Source organism: Triturus cristatus, chromosome 8 (genome assembly GCF_964204655.1).
Source record: "Triturus cristatus chromosome 8, aTriCri1.1, whole genome shotgun sequence".
Lineage (NCBI taxonomy): Eukaryota > Metazoa > Chordata > Amphibia > Caudata > Salamandridae > Triturus > Triturus cristatus.
The window spans coordinates 291,575,878-291,602,014 of NC_140591.1; the positions used below are offsets into that span (position 1 = coordinate 291,575,878).

A 26,137-nucleotide genomic window follows, 5' to 3' on the forward strand; every position below is an offset into this window, starting at 1 on the left:
GTCTCTCCTGCCGCATCTTCGACTTCCGTGTAGGCTGGACCGTCTCACGAAGTTCGGAGGGCAGATGGTGCATCCCAACCTCTCGTTGTTGAGTTTGGCAGCATGGCTCCTGAGCTAGTGTAGTATGGACATTTAAATCTGCCTCAGAACTGCATGGATATATTAAAAGAGGCAAAAAGACCGTCTAAAAGGACTTCCTATGCATACAAATGGAAGAGATTCTGCATCTGGTGCACGTCTAAGGGTGCAAACCCTACATCCTGCAAGGAGGATGTCATCCTCCCATACTTACTGCATTTGGCTCAATCTGGCCTTAACTTTCATTCCATTAGGGTTCACCTAGCAGCTTTAACTGCGTATAGGAAATGCCCTTCACAAACTTCCTTTTTCCAAATCCCAGTCATCAAGGATTTTCTGGTAGGTATGAGGAAGGTGTTTCCTCCCATTAGGCGTCCTTCGCCTACGTGGGAGCTTAATGTGGTGCTGTCTAGACTAGTGAAAGAGCCTTTTGAGCCTATTCATAAGGCTTCTCTACAGCATCTAGCCTGGAAGGCAGCTTTCCTTGTAGCTATAACATCGGCTCGCAGGGTGAGTGAGACCCAAGCTCTTTGTTGCCAAGAGCCCTATACTGTGTGTTTTGCATCTAAAGTTGTCATGAGAACTGACCCAAAGTTTCTTCCTAAGGTGGTGTCCAATTTCCATGTGAATCAAACAATCACGTTGCCCACGTTCTTTCAGCATCCTTCTTTTCCGGCGGAGAGGTCCATTCATTCCCTCGATGTGAGAAGGGTGTTCAAATTCTACTTAGATAAGACTTAAGGAGATTCGTAGATCGGATCAACTATTTGTTAATTATGAATCGGTCAGGACTGGTCTTGCTACCTTTAAACAGTCCATCTCTAGGTGAATTGTGTCCTGTATTCAACTGTGTTACCAGAAAGCTAACTAGACTCTAGGGGGTAAGCCTAAGGCTCACTCTACCAGAGGTAAAGCAGCTACAGCGGCTTTGCTGCGCAATGTCCCCATTGCAGACATCTGTAGGGCTGCCAATTGGAAGTCAGTCCATAACTTTGCTAAACACTACTGCCTGGACTCTGATGTCAGGGCAGATGCTCAGGTTGGGCAGGCTTCGCTGAGAAATTTGTTTGCACAGTAGTGATTCTGTCTGTTTCTTCCACCGCTGGGTTTGGTTTGTGGGGATAGGCTTGCCATTCTATTCACATAGTTATGACTATACACAGAGATCCCCTACTACAGAAGGAGTAGTTTCTTACCTATAACTCCAGTTCTGTAGTAGGGGTATCTCTGCTATAGTCATAAGCAACCCGCCCTCCTCCCTGGTGGATGAAACGATAATATCCTGAATGCTACAGGCCTGGTTTTATACACCTTCAAAAAGAACTGAAAGTAACTAGCCTTTGGCTGTGCGTCATGGGATACCGTGGGTCTCTGGAGGGTTCCTTAAAGGCACGGTATCCTTTTACAGACACGTAATGGCAGCCTATGGGGGCTTGTCTGTCCAACCCTTCCTCACTATCATGACAAAGGATTTTTGTGAAGGGGAGTTTCTCTATGTGTTCTCTGGCTATCCTTTTTCACTTCAGGATGAAGTACTGGCCAGAGTAGCCTTGTTTATTTCAGGCTTCATTATTTGTCTTTATTTTCTCTTAAGTGTCTATGCAGGATTGCAGAAGAGGACAACCTAAGAGAATTTTTCGATTGCTCCGGGTCCACGCACATGGGCGGGACTATTCACATGATTATGACTATAACAGAGATACCCCTACTACAGAACTGGAGTTACAGGTAAGAAACTACTCCTTTCCGTCTTCCCCTATCTCGACGACCTGCTGTTGAAGGCGAGCCCGCCCCAGGCAGTGGTCTCCCACCTCCAGACTACGGCCGACCTCCTGCATTTGCTGGGGTTTTCCATCAACGTGCAGAAGTCGCACCTGATTCCCTCTCAGAAGCACCTCTTCATAGGAGCAGTTCTGGATATGGCGCAGTTTCGGGTTTATCCTCCCGAACACCGGGTCTGGGACATTCGAGCTATGATTCCGATCTTCCGGCTCTGGTCCTGGATTTTGGTCAGGAAGACCCTGAGGCTGCTGGGCCTCATGGCCTCCTGCATGCTGCTGATCTATCATGGCAGATGGCATATGCGGGCTCTTCAGTGGGACCTGAGGTTCCAGTGGATGCAGCATCGGGCACACCTGTCCCGACTACGTACAGATCTCGGAGGGCACTGTACGACAATTGCAGTGGTGGATCACGAAGCAGCGTTGGGTCAGAGTCAGATCCCTCTCCCTTCCCCACGGAAGCTTCACTTCTAGGATGAGGCAGCCACATGAGAGAGGTGTAGATCAGAGGCCTCTGGTCTCTGGCGGAGTCCAAGCTCCATATCAACCTTCTGGAACTCCGGGCGATCCATCTTGCGCTAATATTATTCCTTCCCTCTGTCTGGGGAAGAGTAGTTCAGGTGTTCACGGACAACACCGCCGCCATGTGGTACTGCAACAAACCGGGCGGGTGGGGTCGTGGACCCTATGTCATGAGGCTCTCCGTCTCTGGACGTGGCTGGAACGTCAAGGCATTTCCTTGGTGGTTCAACTGCTGGCAGGTTCACTAACCCCTGGGCGGACAAACTCCGCCGCAGGTACATGATGGATCATGAATGGCGTCTTCACTCGAAGGTAGTGCAAGGTCTCTTTCAGCAGTGGGGAGGACCTTGGTTGGATCTATTTGCCACCGAAGAGAACACGCAATGTCCGCAGTACTGCACGTTGGGGCTTCCAAAGCGGCACTCGCTATCGACGCTTTTCGTCGCGAGTGGAGTTGCGGTCTGTTGTACGCCTTTCTGCCTATACCACTTCTGCCCAGAGTGCTGAAGAAGATCAGACGCGACCAGGCCCAAGTTATTCTTGTGGTGCCAGACTAGGCTCGAAGAGTTTGGTATCCCGAGCTACTCAGTATAAGCATGGATCCCCCGATCCGACTGCCTCTTCGGGAGGATCTCCTGTCGCAGCAACATGGGACGGTCCTCCACCTGAACCTGTCCTGCTTCCATCTCCTTGCGTGGAGATTGAGCGGCGACAGATGATTCCTTTTGACTTGCCTCCTGAAGTCTGTAATGTAATTCTGGCAGCCAGGCATCCCTCCACTAAAACGGTATACGCCTGTCGGTGGAAAGAATTTGTGGCATGGTGCACGGTGAAAGCTGTAGATCCTCTTGCTGCCCCTCTTTCTGAGGTCCTATTGTTCCTTCTTTCTTTGGCCCAGCAGGGCTCTGCTCTGGGCACTATCAAGGGCTACCTTTCTGCTCTTTCAGCCTTTCTTAGGCTTCCTGATCAGCCCTCTCTTTTCAAGTCACTGGTTTTAAATAGATTTCTCAAAGGCCTTACTCACCTTTTACCCCCTATTCCTTTTGTAATGCCTCAATGGAACTTGAACCTGGTTCTCACATACTTTATGTGCGATCGCTTTGAACCTCTTCATAACTGTCCTTTGCGGTTATTAACCTTAAACTGTCTTCCTGGTGGCCATCACCTCCGCTCGGCAGGTGAGTGAGCTCCAGGCTCTTTCCTGTAAACCTCCTTTCCTGGTGATTCATCCAGACAAGGTTGTGCTTTGGCCACGTCCCTCCTATCTACCAAAAGTAGTCTCTGTCTTTCATCTCTGGCAAACTGTCACTCTGCCCACTTTCTTTCTGCCTCCGCACCCTTCAAGAGAAGAGGAGAGGCTCCACCGTCTGGACACAAAATGTGCGCTTTTGTTCTATCTCAACCGTACACAACAGTTCCGGGTGGATGAAAAGCTCTTTGTTGGCTACGTGGGGACCAAGAAAGGCCAGGCTGGGCACAAGCGAATTATCTCCCGATGGGTTGTCTTGTACATTAAAGCCTGTTACTCTCTGGCTAAAAAGAAACCTCCGGTTGGGCTGCACACCCATTCTACCAGGGCGACAGCAGCTACTACAGCATTGGGACGCAGTGTCCCCCTGCAAGACATCTGTCAGGTGACCACTTGGGCCTCGTTGCATACTTTCACTAAGCACTATTGCCTTGACAGTCAGGTCCGGAGAGACGGCTTCTTTGGCCGTTCAGTTCTCCGTGACTTTCTGGTGTAATCTCACTTCACAGACCCACCACCGGGCTTGGTATTACTTGGGTTTGTATTCTAAGGTAAGGAATCTATCACTAATGTGTCTTTCAGATGCACACGTTACTTACTTGTGTAACGATATATCTGTAATAGACATTAGTTATTGATAGATCCTTTACCGTCCGCCCATCCTCCCCGTTCTCCAAACTGTTCTTTAGGGTTCAGGTCAACCCTTTCAGGGCCCTAGTTCTACTGCACCAGTAGTCGGTCTCTGGCATGGCTCTGCGCTCCTGGCGCAGCAAAGTTGTGTACAGAACTGATGTCGGCATGCATGGGCGCGTCTATGTAGCTCCGACTACGTCATCACGGTGGCTACGACGCAAGCGGAGCCGTAGATGATGCCTACCGATGCGCAGGGGTACTGCTAACGAAAACTTTCGAGATCCAGTCTTGACGCCTGGGGATATTCTAAGGTAAGGAATCCATCACTAACTAATGTGTAACGATGTATCTGTAAGAGACAACTAAGTAACTTTTGCAACAATACTGGAAGCAGTCTCACTCATACTCTCAGAAAATCTGCCTGTACAGAATGGAGATCAAGAATGCACCCCTGCCAGACACCCCTACTTGTGGGGAAAAAGCTGGGAATGGACAGCACTTTGCAAAAAAAAGTATCGGAGTGCAAATCGGCTAAAATGGCCACCATATTTGGGTCCACTCCTAGTGCAAAAATCAGGGCCCATAATTTTGCGTGGTTCACCCTATCAATCGAGGATGTGAGGTCCATACGTTCTAAAAGGAGGGATTCCTGCTGGGTCACAGTGTGCTTGTTGATTATCAAAGATTCAGACATTGGTCAGATGTAGACCTGCCAGGCCTAAAGCCATATTGGACATCCGTCAGAATATAATTACCATCAGACCACGCCATCAGCCCGTTAAGAATTACCCAACCTATGACCTTCACTACCGCATCTGTCAAAGAGATGGTGCTGTAATAATGAGGGTTGTCCTTATCCCCCTTCATGAACCCAGGCATGATCACCGCCATTGGTCACAAGGACAGCTCCCCTGCCCGTGAAGCTGCATTCAGTAACTGGGTCCGAAGGTTGCCCCAAAACTAATCTTTGTGAAACAGATCTCAGGGGGATCCTTTGGGGCCCAGGGCCTTATTGCGTTATGTTGCACAAATGCCCTTTATAATTTCAACTAGTGAGAAGGAATCGCTCCCCGACTAATTCTACACTAACATGGCCTTGCATCACCTCCCCAAACTTATATGCCCTTATAAAATGGTCAAACCATTGTTGCTCTGAGATATGGTGGCAAATTATAGGTCTTGAGCTCTCCCCAAAACAAGGCCTGTTTACTACCCTCCAAAGAGAGCTATCTCCACACTTACTCACTCACCTGACTTTGCTTCTCCCAAACTGTTTCCCGCAATATAGATTTACGTTTAACTAATGCCTACTTTTATGTATGCCTATAGGTTACAACAAAACTTCTATCTTTAGGAGTCTGCTTCAGAGCTGCCTTAAATTGCCAGAGGCTCATTGTGCAGTCCCTGTAAAACCACTTTGGATCTTGTACACCTGAATGGGTTGTTGGCACAGACAAAAGATCAAAAACTTTCCGGGCGATACCCTCAAATGCTTGCAAAAAGTTCCTCTCTGGGGTTTTTAACATCCAAACAAGTGGAAATCTCCTGAACACATCTAGTGAAAAGGGAGACTGTAAGTCCAGTTAAGTCTCATTCCTGGATCAACAATTGAAAGCACCCTGTAATCCCCCGTCCATGTGCTATCAATTTAGAAGATCCCATTGATAACTAAAGGCACGGGATAATGGTTGCTTAACGGGCTATGAAAAATGTTAAATTTGGTGATATACAACAATAGGGGTGCAGAGACCGAGATAAAGTAAATAATTGACAAACATCCTCTACCCTTAAATGTTGGAAAAATTAGAGGATTAAGTGAGTTAATTAGATTATCCAAAGTAAACCCAAGATTATGAGAATCTAGGATTCCAGTAAGCTCCATGCTCTCCTCAGAATGTACAAAATGAAGTACCCCAAATAGCATACATTTCGGTTTAAGAACATCAGGCACTAAAGGGTCCTTCAAGAAAAAATATGTTCCTCACCTCCCATTATTCCTGGTGCCAAAGTGAAAACATTTAACAAACTGCACCCAATTGGAATCCAAGAACTTAGCTGATAACCCAGCACTATTCCACAACAGTAGCTTTAAGCCCCTAAGATTCTCCACCGAGATGGCTGCTGTTGAGTTAGTGGACTTGGAAAAGTGGGTGACTCCGAAGTAGTCAATGGAGGAGTAGGGGGTAACGTTAGTAATGGGGATGGATCAAGCTTACCCAGTCAAACACACTGCTCTAAACTACTCAAAGGAGCAGAACGATTTGTGAAACCCAAGAATGACTGCCTTGTAACTATCATGTTTCGACCATAGGCACCCTGCATCTGCCTCACGTGGGGCCTAAGTGGGCCACACAACTTCTCAGGCTTGTGTAACAAAAAATATTTTTAAAAAACAAAGGGAGGTCTTGTATGCCAGGTGTGTCAAAAAGCCTGAATGGAGAATGGAAGACCAGAACGTGTGCCACAATCGAAGGTACCACTGCACAGTTCCCCGCACATCTCTTGCTTTCAACCCCCAACACACTCAGCTGACTCTTCGTTGATAATTAATTTGTAGGGAGATGGTATTCTTTGAAGAGTAGTCTATTTGCTTTTGCTAATTATCTTTATAGAGGATAAAACCCTTCTGCCACAGTTAAAAAGTAATCCTCATTTTGCAGAATCTAAAATTGTTTTTGCTCTGAATGATTTGTGTTCTTTTGATCTTTGCTGCTTGGGAATATAGACTGGACTAAGGTAAGCAGGCACAGGTGGTTCCCACCAAACAAGGATTTTACTTCAGGTACCTTTGGAACTACTGGAGCTGTCCCAACACGTAATAACTGTGTTTTAAAGTTTTCTTGTTTTAATAAGGGATTGAAGTTACTTTCATGAGCTTTTGAAACTGTATGAGAAAATCCATTGTATAGAAATTAGGTTCTTAATCTCTACTTTTTTCAGGTCTTTAACAAAATGTTTATTTGAATGCTTGAATATAAAAAGTTCCAGAACTTTTTTTTGTTTTATGCATGTTTAGGAAATTGGCTGGAGAGAAGAAGTAAAAGAGGAGTTTATGAAAATGGTAAATAACAAAGCAGTTCTGATGAAAGTTTTCAAAGAAGAAAATGGAAAACTTATTGTAGATTTGAAAAAACCAAGAACCAACAAAATCACTAGCGACATGCCTGTCTCCCTTAGGGATGCATTAGTTTTCACTGAGCTAGCAAGGTAAGGTTCATGCACTTATTTTATATGTTGTGTGACCAAATTTTTCGAAACATAGTATCTGTGCATTAAGATACTGCTAACAAAATGTAATTGTTTTCCTTTGCGCTACTTTGCCAAGCAATTTTTCACAGTTTTACCAAGTAGGTACGGAGTTGTATTGATTAGAACTTGGTGCTAAAGAGGTCATTTTTTAGAGCCCTTCTTTAGTCTTCCTGCTTTACCCACAAAGAGTGCTGTTAATCTGTCTATATAAGTGTGAGCATGACCCTCCATACCAGTAGAAAAACGTGTTGTCAGAAGCCGTCTGGTATTCATCCAGTCCAAGAAGTGCCAGCAGATTGTAATAGAATATGACAATGGATTTTAAGTGAAAACATTACATTCATATGTGAATGGTACCATGTTAACACATTATAGCATTATTCCTTCTTATAACTATGTATTTTTAAAAAGTAACTTTTTATTTCACCCTTTCCTATCCTTCAACTGCATGACTCACTCCCATCTTGACCCACCGCATCACATTCTCATGAAAACTATCCCTTAGCAACTCTCTCTCGTCTTCTGATGCTTCAGAAACTTGAAATCGAGGTGGACTTAAGAAATTAGAGGATGTTAGCTTCCCTTGGTCCTCTTCTCGTCTTTCTCTCTTTTTATATGACGCCTGAGTGAAGTTATCCAAGCCTGCACATTTTACACCACAGTTAGTTACTAGGATGATGTGGTCTGGCCTTTGCTAAAGTTCTTCCCGGCACGACTTGCAATGTGTCTTCTCAGGTGAACCCAATCTGCTGGGTACAGGTCATGGCGGGGGCAGTCTTCAGGGCTGATGTTGCAATGTCATCTTAGTGAGAGACAGAATGTACTACATCCGCAAGTTCTTTACATTGCTAATGAACTAGGTCATCTGTGATATTCACTAATGAAACTGCTGGGACAAAGAATTCCCATCGCTCTTTCCATCAATACTTCATGTTTGGAGAGTCTGATTCTAATGCATGGAGTACTTCAAATTCTCATGAGTACCAAGGGGAGTGCACCTGGCTAATTGAGAGACCTAGACTTGCATGCCTTAGTTGATTTTGCCTCGATAATCTAATTTTCCTTCTCTATATTGCCAGAGGCGTCTAGTCTGTAACTGTACTTGAATCTTTGATCAATCCCTAAGGCTGTACATAGTACCTGCATCACTTTGTTCTTGAAGGGAGTCCCTTGATCTGATTCAAATGTACTGCCATTCAAAATTGTGGGATCAATTCCTGTAGGAAGGTGGATATCTGACTATGGTTACCCCCAACTTTTTGCCTAGTGTCTAGCTGGTTTTTCGACTTAGTTGGCCTGAGATCCTGCCATTCAGGGTCTCAGGCTGTCTGCTCTCTCTTTAAAATGGACTCCATGTACCCTAGGTACATAACCAATTGGTAAGGATCACCTTATTGGACCCTGTACAGTGTACCCTAGGTACCCAGGGCATAGGTGTACCCTAGGCCTCCCAGGGGCTGCAGCATGTATTATGCCACCCCTGGTCTGGCCTTCCAATCAGACACAACTGGCTGATCACTCAGCTGGGGCAAGGTCGTGTAATCACCCCTTGCTTAGATATAGTATGCCTATATCTACCCTTATATATAGACACATGTGTACCTATCAGTCACTCCTATGGCAGGCCTTAACAATCCTGGAGGCAGAGTGCTTGGTAACGTGTGAGATGGTGCTCTAGCATGAGCTGAGCCTGTCTGCAGCTTTCGGAACCCTGTCCTTATAGCTGTTCTATGATATAGCCTACCATATACTCTTAAAGTGCCTTATAATCTTAAACGGTTATGGTAACTATGGTTTGGCTTTATCAAAACATGTCGTGTAAGGTGTCTAACACTTTGGAATAATACCCCCATACCATTTCTGGTGATGAGGATATTACTCCTCCCTTCTAGAGGGAGAGACATGTTAAAATCCTACTTTGCTGTTTAACTCTAACCAAAGCCTCAGCATCACAAAATGGATGCTGCTGCCACAGACACGAGTCTGACCCCCTGCTGCTGGGAGTGATCCTGGCAAGGGAGGCTTGGACAATAGGTTTCCTGCTTGGGGAGGTGCTAGCACCTCCCCAGACAGCCTTTAGTGTATTGGGGCAGGGTGGGCTGAAAGGAATGAGACATGCCTGGGGCACACAAGGTGTTCCTTGCATAGTCCAGTTCAAACCGGCGCTGGGGCACTCCAGCCCCAGCTCTGGCGCGAAACTGGACAAAGGGAAGTGGGTGTAACCACCCCCTCCCAGGTCCCACCCATAAGGCGTGACCTAGCAGGTATCCCAGCCCCCCAGATTAGTATAAGAGTGGGAGTTGGGCCTCAAGACTTTAGATTATCCTGAACCTGCAAAACTGAACAGAAACTCTGGACCTTCGACATTCGACGAAAGAAGAAGACTGAAGAATCTCCCTTGTAGCCAAGGAGTGGCTACCCTGTGCAAACAGGCACCATCAAGAGACTACCCTTTGCTTTGCGACCGTTCTACGAGGAACCGACTGCAGAGCCCGACCAGAGCCTTGACTTCCAGACTTCTCCGACCCTCATCCACATCTGCAGCAGAGCTGAGATCCGTGGAGGCGACGAGCGACGTGGGACCGGCTACCTGGGAAAAGTGGCTAGTAACTTACAGCGCAGCTTCTGAGGTACCCTCGAAGTTGTGCACCGGGGATTGAGAAGCCCCAACCCCAAGCACCATCTGCACCGAAGATCAGCCCCCCACACTCCACGAGTCCTGCGTGGGGCCCTTCAGCATTTTCCTGCTTGCCGCGTCTGTCCGGTTGCTTGCCCGCTGGCTAGTGGCCTCTGTGACGACGCACCCTGAAATCTTCTGCGCTGGTTTGGCTCCTCCAGACTGGCTCCCGCTTCTCTGCAAAGAAGAAGCACCCCAGACCTTCCTGGTCTGCACCAGAAGCAAGTCCTTCGTTCTTCGTGGGTTCCGCTTGCCAAGGCTTGGTGAGTCCTAGTCCAACTTCGACGCCGCCGACAGCAAGAGCCTTCGTGGGACAGCTCGCCTCCTGGTCCTGGTCGCCCTCGACGCTTCCTGGTCCTCCTGGCTGCAGCGACAAGCTTCACCTTCACCTGCAAGTCTTCACGACATCGCCTGGTTCCTTCCTGGTTCCACGTGGTCACTGGCTAGTGACCTTGACTCTGTCCCTTCTGCTTGCAGGTTTCTTCTCTTCTTGATCCCAGCCTTGGGATCCACCGGACACTCTTCACTGACTGCCTGTCAGCATCTTTCTTCAGGCATCCATAGGAGTCGACGACGAAAACGACGCATCTTCACCCCTATGCACCCGCAGCCTGTGGGCTAGGTAACTTGGGTACTCCGGTGCTCATCAGGAGAGTGACTATCCTAGTGTCTAGTTTTCAAGTCTCAACTTCCTAGCTACTCCGGAAGTGTCCTAGATCTACCGTTTTCTAAACTGTACTATTGCTATTGACTTTTACGCATTACGCGTGAGTGTTTCCACTCTGCACACGAATCCCGTGGGCCTCCCACTTCCTAACTAACGCTAGTGTAGTGTAGCCCCAGCGATTCCCTAGGCCTAGGCCTACTCTATTTCCGTGACAGTGGTTCTTATACCACTTACTTAGTATATGGTTTGCGTGGCCCCTAGGGCCTAACTGTATTACTTACCTGTGTGACTTAATGTATGCATAAATAAGACTGTGTTGTACTTACCTCTAATCTCATAAAGAGTGCTGAGGGTTTGCTTAGAATAAATACACTTTATTTTATATATATATCTGTTGTGGTGTCCTTTCATTTGGTATTCAAGGGATTATATATGGTATCACAGCTGGCTTCACATGCCATTCAGAGTTTAGCCTAAGACTGCTCTTGTCCATGCTACCACTAGGATAGCTGGTCTATAAGGTTGACTTTACAACCAATCACCATAAGGGTATTTGGACTGATATAAGGTGTACACTATAACTAGTGACATCATACATCAGGCCAACTTCTCACAATTCCCACAGAAGCAGCTTGGCTACTATCAGACTATCACATTTCTTGGTGGGTTAGGTCTCAACTCAACAGGGAAAATACACACACTACAACTAATATATACCTCAGTTGGTTACATAAAGGTGATCTGGAGACAGTTTTAAGGGACATTGGATCTTCCTTTATGACTCCTTGTCACTACAACTCCCTATCCCACATTCTGTCTTTGGTATGTCATACAGCACTGACACAAAGTTTTGGCTATTTTTTTAAAGTGAGGATTGTACCGATATCGCTTGACAGTCTAGAATATTCTATCTTGATCTTCATGGGTCATGCCATTCTGCTAATTGTGCTGAAGTTACATAGCCCAGGTAGTATGATTTCACAACTTTGCTCAGATTACAGATGGCATAGGCTACTCTTGAAATGCCATGTTGGTCTCTCAAACAGAAGCTGTCAACAATGTATGATCAGATTCAGTAAGGGACACATCCAATATGTCTTGTCTCTGTTTAATGCACATCTCGGCTACATCGATAAGTTGTGGTCAACTCATATTCAATGTCTTTATCTGGTGTGGACCATAGAACAGGATTTGAGGGCATTACTCCTTCTCAATAACACATTTTCAGCAGGAAGAGTGAATCTCTAATAGCCGGTTGTGCGACTATTAGTCAGATGCTGTGTGCTGGTCATAAGAATTTCTATGGATTGGGCACCCTAACAATCAACGGGTTGACCCATCATGATGCCTTTGGTTTGTTGTATACTTAAACTAACTGATGCATCTGCATTAAGACAACCAGGTAGTGCTGTGGCTACTGGCTCAATGGTAGCTGAAAGATAAGTAACAGAGCATTTGGCGCTTCTCCATGAGTCTGTGTCAGCACAGCTAATGCACACCCATCTCGCTTGTTCATGACAGAGCAGCACAAATTCTTTATTGTAGTCTGGAGCAGAAGCTCTACATGGCAGATTTATAGGCTCTTGGAAGGTTCCCATGGTCTCATCATCCTAAGGAACCAGGTCATTGACATCCGTGTGCGCGAGCAGCTGCAGAGGCTACTCCACAGGGGTAAAATTTGGGAATCCACTGTCAACAGTATCCGACCATTCCCATAAACATTCTCACCTCAAAAACATTCTCATTCTCACCTCTCTGTGTGGAGGGGAACTTCATATTAAGAATATTTTTAGTGTGCTCATGAGGCTCTCTTTATATATAAGGATCTGAGAAAAGGAGGGGTGATCCCTCTCTCAGGTCTGGAGGGTAGAAAGGTTTTTCCACCTTATGGAAGGGGAAAATGAGGGATATTTCCTCTCTAATTACTTCATACATACACAAATTATGCTACCCAATATTTTTCAACAGGGTGCTGGGCAATGATATTTTCAGGTGGTGCACCGCCTTCCTAGGGGCGGGAAAGGAAAGGGTTCCCTTTCTTTAAATAACCCTCGCACACTCTAGTAGTGTCATGCTTCATCGTCGGGTTCGGGTTCACCCTGACTCATAAAGGTCCGGGTCGGCGCGACCATTTTCCAGGCACTTAGAAGAAAAGACCAGGGGGCATAAAGGTTAAAAATCCCCCGGTTTACTCCAAGGTATCCCTTTATTAGTGGAGTAGTTGGGGATGTTAAAAATAAAAGTATATATGGGGCTAAGATAAAATGGTCCTATAGCCTTATACTGACAAGTTTCATCCCTAATCTATGGCCCAAATAGGTCCTGGGCTTTCATCAGGGTGATATGGCTCAAATCCCGGTTGTGTAAGCTCTTTGAGCTATCTAATTCATATAGATATGATGCAAGTACCTCTATGCATCTAGGAGAGACCTTAAGTAACCCTAAAAGGGTGAAGGACATTTCTGCTGTGACCCACCTATCAAGGGGGTTTAGGGACACTACTCAACTGGCCTAGCCAGCCAGATGCTCCCAATGGCCAAGATTCAACATGGCAGAATCAAGTGGCTACCTGGAGGAGCTCTGGGCACCTCCCTAAGCAGAAGGTGGACAAGGGGGTAGAGACTCCCCTGTTCTTTGTGATTTCGTACCAGAGCGACAGCCAAGGGCTCCTGAACTTGGCCAAACTAGTTTATGCAAGAATGGCACCAAATGTCCCCTTCAATGCAGTCTGGTGGTGCTCGGAAGTGCCCCCACCCAATCTAATTCTAAAGGAAAGGTTATCCCACCTCTTATTTTGCAGGAAATCCATTGTTCAGTTTCCCCTGCCTGAGTTGAGCTCATCGCCTGGCAGGCAGCACACTGTCTAGGGTCTGCAACAGTGCGGGCTAGCAGTCAGACCCTGTAAGGCTACACCGGTACTTATTGGGGGGTCTCTAAGGAGCCCCCCAGTACATGGTACCAAGCAACTAACACTGGAATCGGTGTTGTTGCATGATTCCAACATGTTTGATAAAAACATGACCGGGTTCAGGGCAGCCATGTAAATGAACATCTCGACTTGCCTGTGTCTACTACATACCTTAAAATTACTGTCCCACACTCACAAAGCCCAGAGAATGGAGACTGGGGTTTCTAGGGGTACCTCTGCTTGTGCAGGGGTACCCACACACTTAGAACCATGCAACCTGCCCTTGGACTGAACAGCCTACCTAAGGGGGTGTCGTATAGATTTAAAGTGCAGCGAATGTGATATATGGAAAGCCTTGTCTCTAAAGTGAAAGGTGCATGCACCATTTCACACAGACTGCCATGCTCTGCAGACACAGTTTGCATGGGCTCCCAATTGAGGCATAATATATGCTGCAGCCCATGGTAGAGCATTGGTGTACCAATGCCCTGGGTGTCTCCGTACCATTAACAAGGGACTTACAATGGTATCTCAGTATGCCAATTGTGGGGTGTACAAAGTACTCCCATCAAATTTGAAGGCGAGGGCACTGCCACTGGGGTCCTGGTTAGCAGGATCCCAGTAAACTACAGTCAAAACACAATGGCACCAGGCAAAAAGTGGGGGTACCTGTGCCAGAAAGATCTTACTTTCCTACAGTGAACTCATAAATTTCCCCTTAAGTTCCTTTTGCTTTGCCTCTGTAGTGTTACCGCAATATTTTGCGCACTGCAAAATCTTATCAAGGGGATTTGATTGCCAACATAGTAATCCCTGTTGTATCTGATTTTAGTTGTGTTTTTAAAATATTGAGCCATATTCTCTTTCTGGGCAATGACTGCATCATATTTGGCTTTTACTGTAGGCAATAATGTGTTTGTAATTGTTACTCTCAAAGGTTCTTGAGTGGGGCTAATATACCGCTCATTTACATTCTGCCCACAGGTCATTCGGGACCACCATTTCGAAAAGCATATTTAGATCGCCCCCAGAATCCCTTTGAAATTGTGACAATCTGATCGATTTGGGTGTACCATTTATCCGGGTTCTTTCTGAGCTTCGGGAGTGTGTTCATGAAGTGGAAAGGATCTGTTTTGACCAGGGCATGTGTACGTAAGCTCCTCCCTAAAACGGTTTTATTGTACTGACATTTCTGCACTTTCTGCCTTTTCATTTCTTATGCGTTCTAATTTCCGTTTCACTCTCCACCTCTCTTTGACCACTGCTCCCTGAGTTTCTCCAAGTTGCTCCATTCCTTGATGCATTCAGTCCACTCCTTCACATGCATGTTTAACCCTTTCAACGACCATGGCTTCAAGTCCTTATCACTTTGAATCATCATGAAATTCTTTCCCAGCTTCTTTCTCAGAGTCAAATCAAAGCAACATTCATCCGCCAGCTATAGCTTTTTTGCATACACTTCACTCTAGTGGCTTCCTTGCTTAAATAGGTGTAAGTCCTCAGGTCCGACTCCATTTTTAAGTCGGCCCGTATCACTATTTAGATAATGGAAGTTGTAATCTTTTAATCTTAGGTAATAGGAGTCGCCATTTTCCTTAATTTATGCAGAATCACCGTCATGACGCAGATGGTGTCCTACCTTATCTTTATAAGAACTGTAAAAGTGTCAAGTCATTTGGCTAATGACATAGATATAACACCTGATCCGACATCAGCCTAGGACAAGTGTCTGCTTATCGCCGTATCTATATTAAATTAGAACAAATACAGACATATAACCAACCTTGTCTAGTCTGAATTGACGTCCTTTAACCTTATATTTTCATGAGGAAACCTCTGGAAGGCATACCTTTATGCACACAATCTATGTCAGACATACCTAAACCTATTCCAGGAATTCTAATCTCTGGTAAGATTTAGTATATGAGAGCTACCAATTGACCGCTTCTCAGGTGAGGTCCTTTGCCCAGATTTTCATGTGAGATTCTGCCCGAGAATGTCATGTATTGCTAGCACACTTCGAAAATGCTACATCTCGCCTGCTACTGATGAAGAAGAGTCCCGGAGGAAGGCTGCTACCGCAGCGCATTTGTCCTTTGCAGGGGACAGTGCCTTCATGCCTCAGCCGATAATAGCAACTCTTGCTGTCAATAAGGTATAGAGTGCATCTCTTCTCCCTAAGAAACTCTAGACTGCAAGTGGTTATATCGACAGTGTAGCGCATAGAATTTCAGGGTGTAAGACTTTTTAAATGTCATATCTGAAAGAAACATATCGTGATAGATTCCTTACCTTAGAATTACCCCCAGGCGTTAGACTGGATCCGGAAAGTTTTCGTCAGCAGTACCCCTGCGCGTCTGAAGGTGGCGTCGTGCGGCTCCGCGTCCGTCATTGGCGTCGTGGTCACCTAGATGACATAGCGGCAGCTACTTAGACGCCGCCCTCGCCCGCTGATGTCAGTTCTTTCTTTTTCCGCCCCAGCAAGCACAGATCCGGAGAGAGCGGTTCCCCCAGTCACTTTTTGACTGAATTTTTCGAGGCCTTTTTGTCTCTATTTTTCGAGTTTCTACTCCTGGTGCCGTAGGGATGCCTGGTTTCAAGTCCTGCGGGGACTGTCATCGAATGATGTCAGTGATGGACCTGCACCGCCTGTGTCTCTACTGCCTAGGGCACGACCACGACCCCAAGTTGTGCACCGACTGCCGGGCCATGTCGAAGAAGCGGCATCGCCTACGGACTTCCCCTCCCGGCTGAGGGTGCCACCCCCGCGGCTCCGGCAGACGCTACGGTGTCGCCGTCGGCCTACCCGCCCTTCCCGGGTCCGTCAGCGACTCCGGCCCAGCTGCAGGAATTTCTGTCAGCCATGGCCCACCTCTTTGGGCTGTCGGGCCCCGCCGGCATGCCTTTGGGCCCCGTGGGACTAGGGGTCCTTGCCCTTAATTGTCAGCTGCTCCGGATCCGGCATCGCTGTCGGCACCGGCACCCTAGGGCCCCCAGGGATCCAGGCCTGGATCCCGGTCGACGCTGGTCGACCTAGTGACACCTCCACCGACGTCGACCCCTCCGGCACCACACCGATTCAGACGCCAATGGGGCCTTTCTACACCTATGTCCAGCTGTTAGACCTGGCACCTTGGCATGGGTCTCCCTTCCAAGTTTTTTTGCTGTTGCCTCATGTGTTTTTGCTGCTTATAGATGCTTTGGGCACTGTGGCACTGAACAGCAGTGCCACAGTGCTCCCTATGGTAAATTGATGTATGGATTAGTGATTACTTGATTGGCTAGTTTGGTTTACCTGTCAGACCCTAGTACAGTGCACCAGGAGTGCCCAGGGCTTGTAACCCAAATGCTGCTAATGGGCTTGCAACACTGGTTGTGCCACCCACAGAAGCATCCTGTAAAAGTGTGTCTCAGGTCTGCCATTGCCGAGCCTGTATGTACTGCCATGCATACTGGGCAAGTGCACCCACTTGCCAGTCCCTAAACCTTCCCTTTTCTTCATATCAGACACCCCTATGGTAGACCCAAGGGCAGGGTGCATTGTAAGTATCAGGTAGGACATGCCCTTTTGTGTGTGGCATGTCCTAATAGTGAATTATAGCCATTTTTGTTTTTCACTATTGCAAGGCTACCTGTTCTCCATAGGCCAGAATGGGCAGTTTGATTATTACATCCTATAATCCTAACTGACTCAGGGAACTAGGTAGAAATTAGAGTTTAGTATGCTTGGACTCAGAATGATAAAATGCATATTTTAGTGAAGTTGGTTTTAACATTCTGTGTTTGAAAATACCACTTTTAGAAAGTAGGTTTTTTATTGTCTAAGCATCCAAGCCTGCCTCTGCTTGGTTGTGTATTCCTTGTCTGGAGATTGAGTGACAGGGTCTGGGGGATTCCAGGAGACCGGGTGAGTCCGCACAGGGCTGAATAGAAAGATCTGCATGTAAATGGGTGGGATGAGTTGCACCTGGGACCTGAATAGGGCTGTGCCTTCCCTCCATAATGCCGGCTCTACCTCCTGTGGTGCATCTGATGTGTCTGCCCTGCACTGTGAAAGGAAAGGAGTCTCGTCAACAAAGTGCTCCAGGACTGACCAGAACAGGTTTGGACTAGGCAAATGCCTCTCTGCCTTCAGAGAACAAAGAGAAACTGAGTATAAATATTGGGACCCAAACCCAAGAACTTTAGATCACTTTGGGAAACAAGAAGAAACCTTTGCTGAGGAGAGGAACCAGAGAGACTAAGGAGTGACTATCCTTTAGCTGAAGTTATGCTTGGGGGATTGGCCTGCAGTGGTTGCCTAAACTGCCAAAGAATGGAGAGAGGAACTTTGTGTGTACTTTCATCAACTTGTAAAGGATCTCCAAGGGCTTGAGAGAGAGCTTGCCTCCTGCTGAAGTCCCAGGGACAGCAGACTTCCTCCACCAGCTCCAAAAGAGTTCTTTTGGAAGTGCCTGCTGCTCTGCGAGGCTTTGAGGGACTGCGTGTTGCAAGGAGCTGGAAGCGTGACTCACGAAAAAGAAGCGTGTCGCAGCCGCGGTCGTCGCATCGCCGAAGAGAATCTGTCTCATCAGACACCGCTGCATCAACGGAGAAGCGTGTCGCCACCGCTGCAGTTGTCGCATCATTGCCGAAGTTTCTCGCATCGCCGGAGAAGAGGATCGACGTCGCATCAGACGCCGCCGCATAACCGGGAAGCGTGTCGCAGGGCCTGTCGCGGCTCAGAAGAATCGTTGAGTCACTGCTCGGCCATGCACGCATAGTGTTGCACCGAGAAGACGCCATCTTTGTCGCATTGTACCAGATCTTCATCGCATCACGGCGTTGCGTGCCGCAACGCCATGGAAGCGCAGTAAGAAACCGAAGCATCACCTCCCCTCGCAGAGAAGAACCAACGCATCCCCTATGCATCAGTAGGGACCCAACGCATCACCGTTCTTGCGTGTAAGGAACCGACACATCACCTTCCCTGCAACACTTTTGTTGTATAGCGTTACGCATCCTAAGGTACATTGAACACACAGTGTTGCATTTTAACATCTAAAGAGAACTAAGCTAATACTACCATTTTAAGTACAGTATTGTGGATTTTTGTCGTTTGTGGTCTTGTGTTAATTCTATATAAATAATAATAAACAACTTGTGTGGTGTCCATCTGTAGTGTTGTCACTCAGTTACTGTATGTGTTCACAAATGCTTTACACACTGCTTCTGAGAAAATCCTATCTGCTTGTGCCAAGCTACCAAGGGGTTGAGCAGAGGTTATTTTAGGAGTGTACCCCCTTACCCTGACTAGACGCAAGGGCCCCTATTTGGTCAAAGGTACCTACCTCTGCCAACTAGAGACCCCCAAATCTAACATCAGCCTCCGTATTTTCGGCCTGTTCCACAGCCTTCGAAGGAAGGGGAGGACTGGGAGGGGTCTGAGGACCCTCTCACAGCACAGTGAGAGTATGACCCGGACTAGGTTGAGGATTTGGGGGATGCCAGTGGTCTGGACACCTCTCCTGACCTTGGCATGCTAACTCCTCCTACTGTGGCTATGGAGGAGGGTGCCAGTAATGCAGTGGTGTTGCGTAGGGCAGCCGAGGGCCTCCGCCTCGAACTCCCTACAGTGGCCGTCAGGACTGACCTCCTGACAGAAGTGCTTCAGCCTGCTGCTACCTTTGCGGAGCCACTGTTGACCTTTAATGAAGCTCTTTCGGACGTTCTTTTGGGCACCTGGTCCGGGCCCAACACAGGGGCTCCTGTGGATAGGAACGTGGCCGGACGCCATCGCTTGGCCCCGGGTGACCCCCTTTTCCTCTCCCAACACCCCACCCCTGAGAGCTTGGTTGTCCAAGCATCTACGTCCCAAAGCGCCTTCCCTACCGCACCTCCGGATAGGGAATCCAAGAGACTGAAACAGTTTGGGAAGAAGATTTTTTCTTCTGCCAGGTCAGGGCTGCGGTTGTGAACACCGCATGCCTCTAGGGCTGTTCGCACTCTGTGTGGGATACGGTGGTGCAGGTGCCGCCTCAGTGTCCGGAGGAGGCCCGGACAGTGCTCTTAAAAGCTATTGGTGAAGGGGGGGATGCGTCAAAGTTCACAATACGATGTGGCTGTGACACCACCGACTCGCTGGGCAGGGCGATTTCCATGACAGTAGCTCTCCGGCGCCACTCCTGGCTGAGGACTACTGGCTTCTCGGGGGATGTCCAAAACACCCTGATGGACATGCCCTTTGATGGCATTCGCCATTTTTGCAACAAGGCAGACTGTGCGTTGGAGCGTATCTGAAAAAAACACGTTAGTTAGATTCCTCACCTTAGAATATCCCCAGGCGTCAGACTGGATCCGGAAGATTTTTCGTCAGCAATACCCCTTGCGCGTCGCTAGGCGTCGTCTGCGGCTCCGCGTCCGTCGTCGGCGTCGTGCGCCGGGATGACGTCGTCGGAGTACTTAGACGCCGCCCTCGCGCGCTGACGTCAGTTCTTCTTTTTTCCGCGCCAGTAAGCGCAGATCCGGGAGAGCTACCCCTTTTAGTCTTTTTTGACTAAATCTTTTTGATCATTTTTGATCCTTGTCTGTCGACATCTGGTGCCGGTAGGATGCCTGGGTTCAAGGCTTGCGAGGATTGCCATCGACTGATGTCGGTGACCGATCACCACCGCCGGTGCCTCTACTGTCTAGGCCCCGACCACGACGCGGAGTCGTGCAACGACTGCCAGGCCCTGACTTCGAAGGCTAGGCGGGAGCGGTCCCGCAAGCTTCTCGAGCTTCGCCACTCGGCTCCGCGTCGTGCGCGATCCCGGTCCAGGAGGAGGTCCAAGGATCGCTCGCGGAGCCCTAGCCGACGCCATCGATCGTCCGGCTCCAAGTCGTCGGGTAAGTCCAAACGCTCCAAGAAGTCCACGAGGCGACATCGCTCTTCGGACTCCCCTCGCCGGTCGCGCGACTCGGCCGAGGGTCAGGGTGGTTCCACCCCCGCGGCTCCGGCGGAGCCGCAGGTGCCGCGTCCGCCCCCATACCTTCCGGTCCCTGGGGCTGACGCGGCGCCGGCGGAGATCAGTGCCTTCCTCTCGGCCATGAGGAGCCTGGCTCCGCCGTCGACGCCCCCTGGCGCGCCTTCGGGCCCCGCGGACTCGACTGGGCGACCACGCGTGCCGGCGGCTCCGGCCCCGGCGCCGTCGACGACTCCGGTCTCGACGCCGCAGGTCCCCGCGGGGCCCATGCCTGGGCCCCAGTCGCCGCCGGTTGACCTAGTCACTCCTCCACCGGCGCCGACGCCTGAACCACCGACGCCGTCACCGGCGCCGCCGACGCCGACACCCCAGTTTAGCCCTCATCCGGACCCGGCGCCGGTGCGGCGTCGACCGACGCCGCATCCGACGCCGCTTGAGTCCTACCATCTCTACAGTCCGGTTCCGATCATTCCTCCTGTTTATCAGGAATCGGAAGAAGGGGGCGACTGGGAGGGGTTCGAGGACCCTCTGGCTGTTCAGTCACAGCTTTCTCAGGACTGGGCAGATGAACTGGGGGAGGCCAGTGGGCTGGACACCTCGCCAGACACTGGATTCACTTCTCCTCCGACCGTGGCTTCGGAGGAGGGTGCAGCATTTTCTGTGGTGCTGCGCAAGGCGGCCGAGGCCCTTGGGCTCGAGTTGCCTGCCGTGGCTGTGAGGACTAACATCCTCACTGAGGTGCTTCAAACCTCAGCAAGCTCCACTGAGCCTCTGCTGCCGTTCAACGAGGCCCTCACTGACGTTCTGCAGGGCACCTGGTCCAAGCCCTCCACAGTTCCTCCTGTGGATAGGAACGTTGCCAGGCGCCACCGCCCTGCTCCGGGCGACCCCAGTTTCCTGTCCCAACACCCCACCCCCGAGAGTCTGGTTATCCAGGCCTCTACCTCCCAATCCTCCTTCCCGACCGCTCCGCCGGACCGGGATTCCAAGAGACTCGAGCAGTTTGGCAAGAAACTGTTCTCGTCCCTTAGTTTGGGCCTGCGGTCCTTAAATACCGCCTGTCTCTTGGACCGTTATTCCCATTCCCTGTGGGATACGGTGGAGGACGTGCTGCCCCTGTGTCCGGAGGAGGTCCGGACGCGTCTTACCCAGGCTTTGGCCGATGGGAGGGATGCAGCACGGCACGCCATAAGATGTGGGCTTGACACCACGGACTCGCTAGGTCGGGCGATTTCCACCACGGTGGCGCTCCGCCGCCACGCCTGGATGCGGTCCACGTCATTTTCCGGGGATGTCCAGACCACCCTCATGGACATGCCCATTGATGGCACTCGCCTGTTTGGTGAGAAGGCGGACAGTGCGCTGAACCGCTTTAAGGACTCCCGGGCTACGGCCAAGTCCTTGGGCCTCTCGGCTCCGCGGGCGCACACCTCCGCTTTTCGCCCCTTTCGTGGCCAAGGAAGGGGCGCCTCCTCACGTCCGCAAAGCCACCAGCCGCAGAACCAACCTGCGCGCGGTCGTGGACGTGGCTTCCGCCGTGGCGGAAATGGAGGCCGACGTGGTCAGCCCACTTCCACCCCTGCAGCATCCGCCTCAAAGCCCTCCTAGTCCGAGCTTTCAGGCCCATACCACGCCAGTGGGCGGCAGAGTTCGCCATCACCTGCTCCACTGGCGGTCCATAACATCGGACAGGTGGGTGCTGCAAATCGTCCGAAGGGGCTACTCCCTCCCCTTCGAGACGACCCCTCCAGCCATGCCACCGCAGCACCACCGTATCTCGGGGGATCATTTGAATCTTCTCCGCGAGGAAGTTTCGGCTCTCTTGGCCAAGGGGGCCGTCGAGCGCGTTCCGAGTCCAGAAGTAGGTCGTGGTTGTTATTCCCACTACTTTCTGGTTCCCAAGAAGGGCAAGGGGGGCCTACGCCCTATCTTGGACCTCCGGAACGTCAATGCCTTCCTCCGAAAGGAAAGGTTCAAGATGCTAACGTTGGCTCAGGTTTTAGCTGCCCTAGACCCTGGAGACTGGATGGTAGCGTTGGACTTGCAGGACGCATATTTCCACATCCCCGTCCTGCCGGCCCACCGGCGTTACCTGCGGTTCACGGTGGGCCAAGAGCACTTTCAGTTTACCGTGCTCCCCTTCGGCCTCACCAGTGCCCCTCGGATGTTCACGAAAGTGATGGCGGTGGTCGCAGCTCATCTGCGCAGATCAGGGGTTCCAGTCTTCCCCTATCTCGACGACTGGTTGTTGAAGGCGGGCTCGCCCCAGGCAGTCGTCTCCCACCTCCAGACTACGGCGGATCTCCTGCATTTGCTGGGGTTTTCCATCAACGTGCCGAAGTCACACCTGAGTCCCTCTCAGAAGCTCCTCTTCATCGGAGCGGTTCTCGATTCGGCGCAGTTCCGGGTCCATCCACCGGAACAGCGGGTCCGGGATATACGGGCCCTGATTCCCATCTTTCGGCCTCTATCCCGGGTTTCGGTCAGGCTAGTGTTGCGGCTTCTGGGGCTGATGGCCTCCTGCATCCTACTAGTGCATCACGCCAGGCGGCGCATGCGGGCTCTGCAGTGGGACCTGAAGTTTCAGTGGGCCCAGCATCACGGCAACCTGTCCGACCATGTCTTGATCTCGGAGGGCACTGCACAACAGTTGCAGTGGTGGCTCACGGACCGCGAGTGGGTCAAGGGCAAGAGCCTCTCCCTTCCCCAACCAGAGCATGTCGTAGTGACGGATGCGTCCCTCCTGGGATGGGGTGGCCATATGGGAGAGGCGGAGATCAGAGGCCTCTGGTCTCCGGCGGAGTCTCGTCTCCACATCAACCTGTTGGAGTTGAGAGCGATCCGGCTTGCACTGAAAGCCTTCCTTCCCTCTGTCAGGGGAAGTGTCGTGCAGGTGTTCACGGACAACACCACCGCCATGTGGTATTGCAACAAACAGGGCGGGGTGGGGTCGTGGACCCTTTGTCAGGAGGCTCTGCGCCTCTGGACATGGCTGGAACACCAGGGCGTCACCCTGGTGGTTCAACATCTGGCGGGCTCTCTGAACGCCAGAGCAGACGAACTCAGCCGCCGGTGCATGATGGATCACGAATGGCGTTTGAACTCCGAAGTGGCGCAAGGCCTCTTTCAGCAGTGGGGAGAGCCTTGGTTAGATCTATTCGCCACCGAAGAGAACGCGCAATGTCAGCAGTTCTGCGCGTTGGAATTTCCAAGGCGGCACTCGCTCGGCGACGCTTTTCGTCACGAGTGGAGTTGCGGTCTGTTGTACGCCTTTCCGCCTATACCACTTCTGCCCAGAGTGCTGAAGAAGATCAGGCACGACCGGGCCCAAGTCATCTTGGTGGCTCCGGATTGGGCACGAAGATACTGGTATCCCGAGCTACTCAGTCTGTTGACCGACCCCCCGATACGTCTGCCCCTTCGGGAGGATCTTCTGTCGCAGCAGCAGGGGACGGTCCTCCACCCGAACCTGTCCAGCCTCCACCTCCATGCGTGGAGATTGAGCGGCGGCAGTTGATGCCATTTGACTTGCCTCCTGAAGTCTGTGATATCATTCTGGCAGCCAGGCGTCCCTCCACAAAGTCGGTATACGCCTGCCGGTGGAACAAATTTGTGGCATGGTGCACAGCAAAGGCTGTGGATCCCCTTTCCGCCCCTCTTTCTGAGGTTCTCCTCTTCCTTCTTTCTCTGGCCCGGCAGGGCTCTGCCCTGGGCACCCTGAAAGGTTATCTTGCTGCCATCTCCGCCTTCTTGCGGCTTCCTGATCAGCCTTCTCTTTTCAAGTCCCCTGTGGTTACACGCTTTCTCAAAGGCATTACACGCACGTTCCCTCCTGTCCCTTTTGTAATGCCTCAGTGGGACTTGAATCTGGTATTGACATTCCTGATGTGCGCTCCCTTCGAGCCTCTTCACAATTGCCCTCTTCGTCTTCTAACTCTAAAGACTGCTTTTCTGGTAGCCATCACCTCGGCTAGACGGGTGAGTGAGCTCCAGGCTTTATCTTCAAAGCCTCCTTTTCTGTCTGTTCATCCGGACAAGGTTGTCCTTCGGCCTCGTCCCTCCTTTCTTCCTAAAGTGGTGACTCCATTTCACCTTGGGCAGTCTGTCACCTTGCCCACCTTCTTTCCGCCTCCGCATCCTTCCAAAGAGGAAGAGAGGCTCCACCGTCTGGACCCAAAACGTGCGCTCTCCTTTTATCTGGACCGCACAAAACAGTTCCGGGTGGACGACCAGCTTTTTGTTGGGTACGTGGGCGCTAAGAAGGGGAAAGCTGTGCACAAGCGGACCATCTCTCGGTGGGTCGTTTTGTGTATAAAAATTTGCTATTCCTTGGCTAAAAAGGACCCTCCTGTTGGGCTGCGCGCCCATTCTACTCGGGCCACGGCGGCTACTACTGCCTTGGGACGGGGAGTCCCTTTGCAGGACATCTGTCAGGCGGCGACGTGGGCTTCGCTACACACGTTTGCCAGGCATTATTGCCTTGACAGCCAAGTCCGGAGGGATGGCTTCTTTGGCCGTTCTGTCCTCCAGGACTTTCTGGTGTGATCTTGGTTCGCAGACCCACCACCGGGGATGGTATTGCTTGGGTATCTATTCTAAGGTGAGGAATCTAACTAACGTGTTTCTTTCAGATGAACAAGTTACTTACCTTCGGTAACGATGTATCTGTAAGAAACATTAGTTAGTTAGATTCCTCACCGACCCACCCATCCTCCCCGTTCTGCGAACTGACATCTAGGGTTAAGGTTATCCTTTTCAGGCCCCTAGATTTTGTTTTTGGCACCAGTGTCGGTCTTTGCATGGCTCTGCGTTCCTGGCGCGGAAGGCTATGTACAAGAACTGACGTCAGCGCGCGAGGGCGGCGTCTAAGTACTCCGACGACGTCATCCCGGCGCACGACGCCGACGACGGACGCGGAGCCGCAGACGACGCCTAGCGACGCGCAAGGGGTATTGCTGACGAAAAATCTTCCGGATCCAGTCTGACGCCTGGGGATATTCTAAGGTGCGGAATCTAACTAACTAATGTTTCTTACAGATACATCGTTACCGAAGGTAAGTAACTTGTTCTTTAAGGACTCACGGGCTACGGCTAAGTCCTTGGGCCTTTCCGCCACTCGCCCTCCTCAGTCTTCTGCTTTTCGCTTGTTTTGTGGCCACGGAATGGGCGCCCCAGCACGTTCGCTTCAGAGCCACAGGCTGCAGCAGCAACAGTCTCAGTGCGGCCGCAGAAGTGGGACCCGCAGAGGAGGGTCAGGGGGCCAGCGGGCACGTCAGTCCACCTCCACCCCGGCCACCACTGCCTCCAAACATTTCATGTCCGTTTTTTCAGGCCCATCAAGCGTCAGTGGGCGGCAGGATTCGCCATCACCTCCCACACTGGGGCACCATCCCTACGGGCAGGTGGGTTTTACAGACAGTCTGAAGGGA

At 50.3% G+C, this 26,137-nt stretch overlaps 1 protein-coding gene across 1 annotated transcript in view; it reads left to right on the forward strand.

Moving 5' to 3' along the window:
- Window positions 1-26,137, forward strand: part of RNF17 (ring finger protein 17) — a 2,644,767-nt gene that overhangs the window by 1,256,551 nt on the left and 1,362,079 nt on the right. The window contains exon 18 of the mRNA XM_085621540.1: window positions 7,280-7,470. Within this exon, the coding sequence (XP_085477666.1) occupies window positions 7,280-7,470 (191 nt within the window). The remainder of the gene's footprint in view (window positions 1-7,279; window positions 7,471-26,137) is intronic.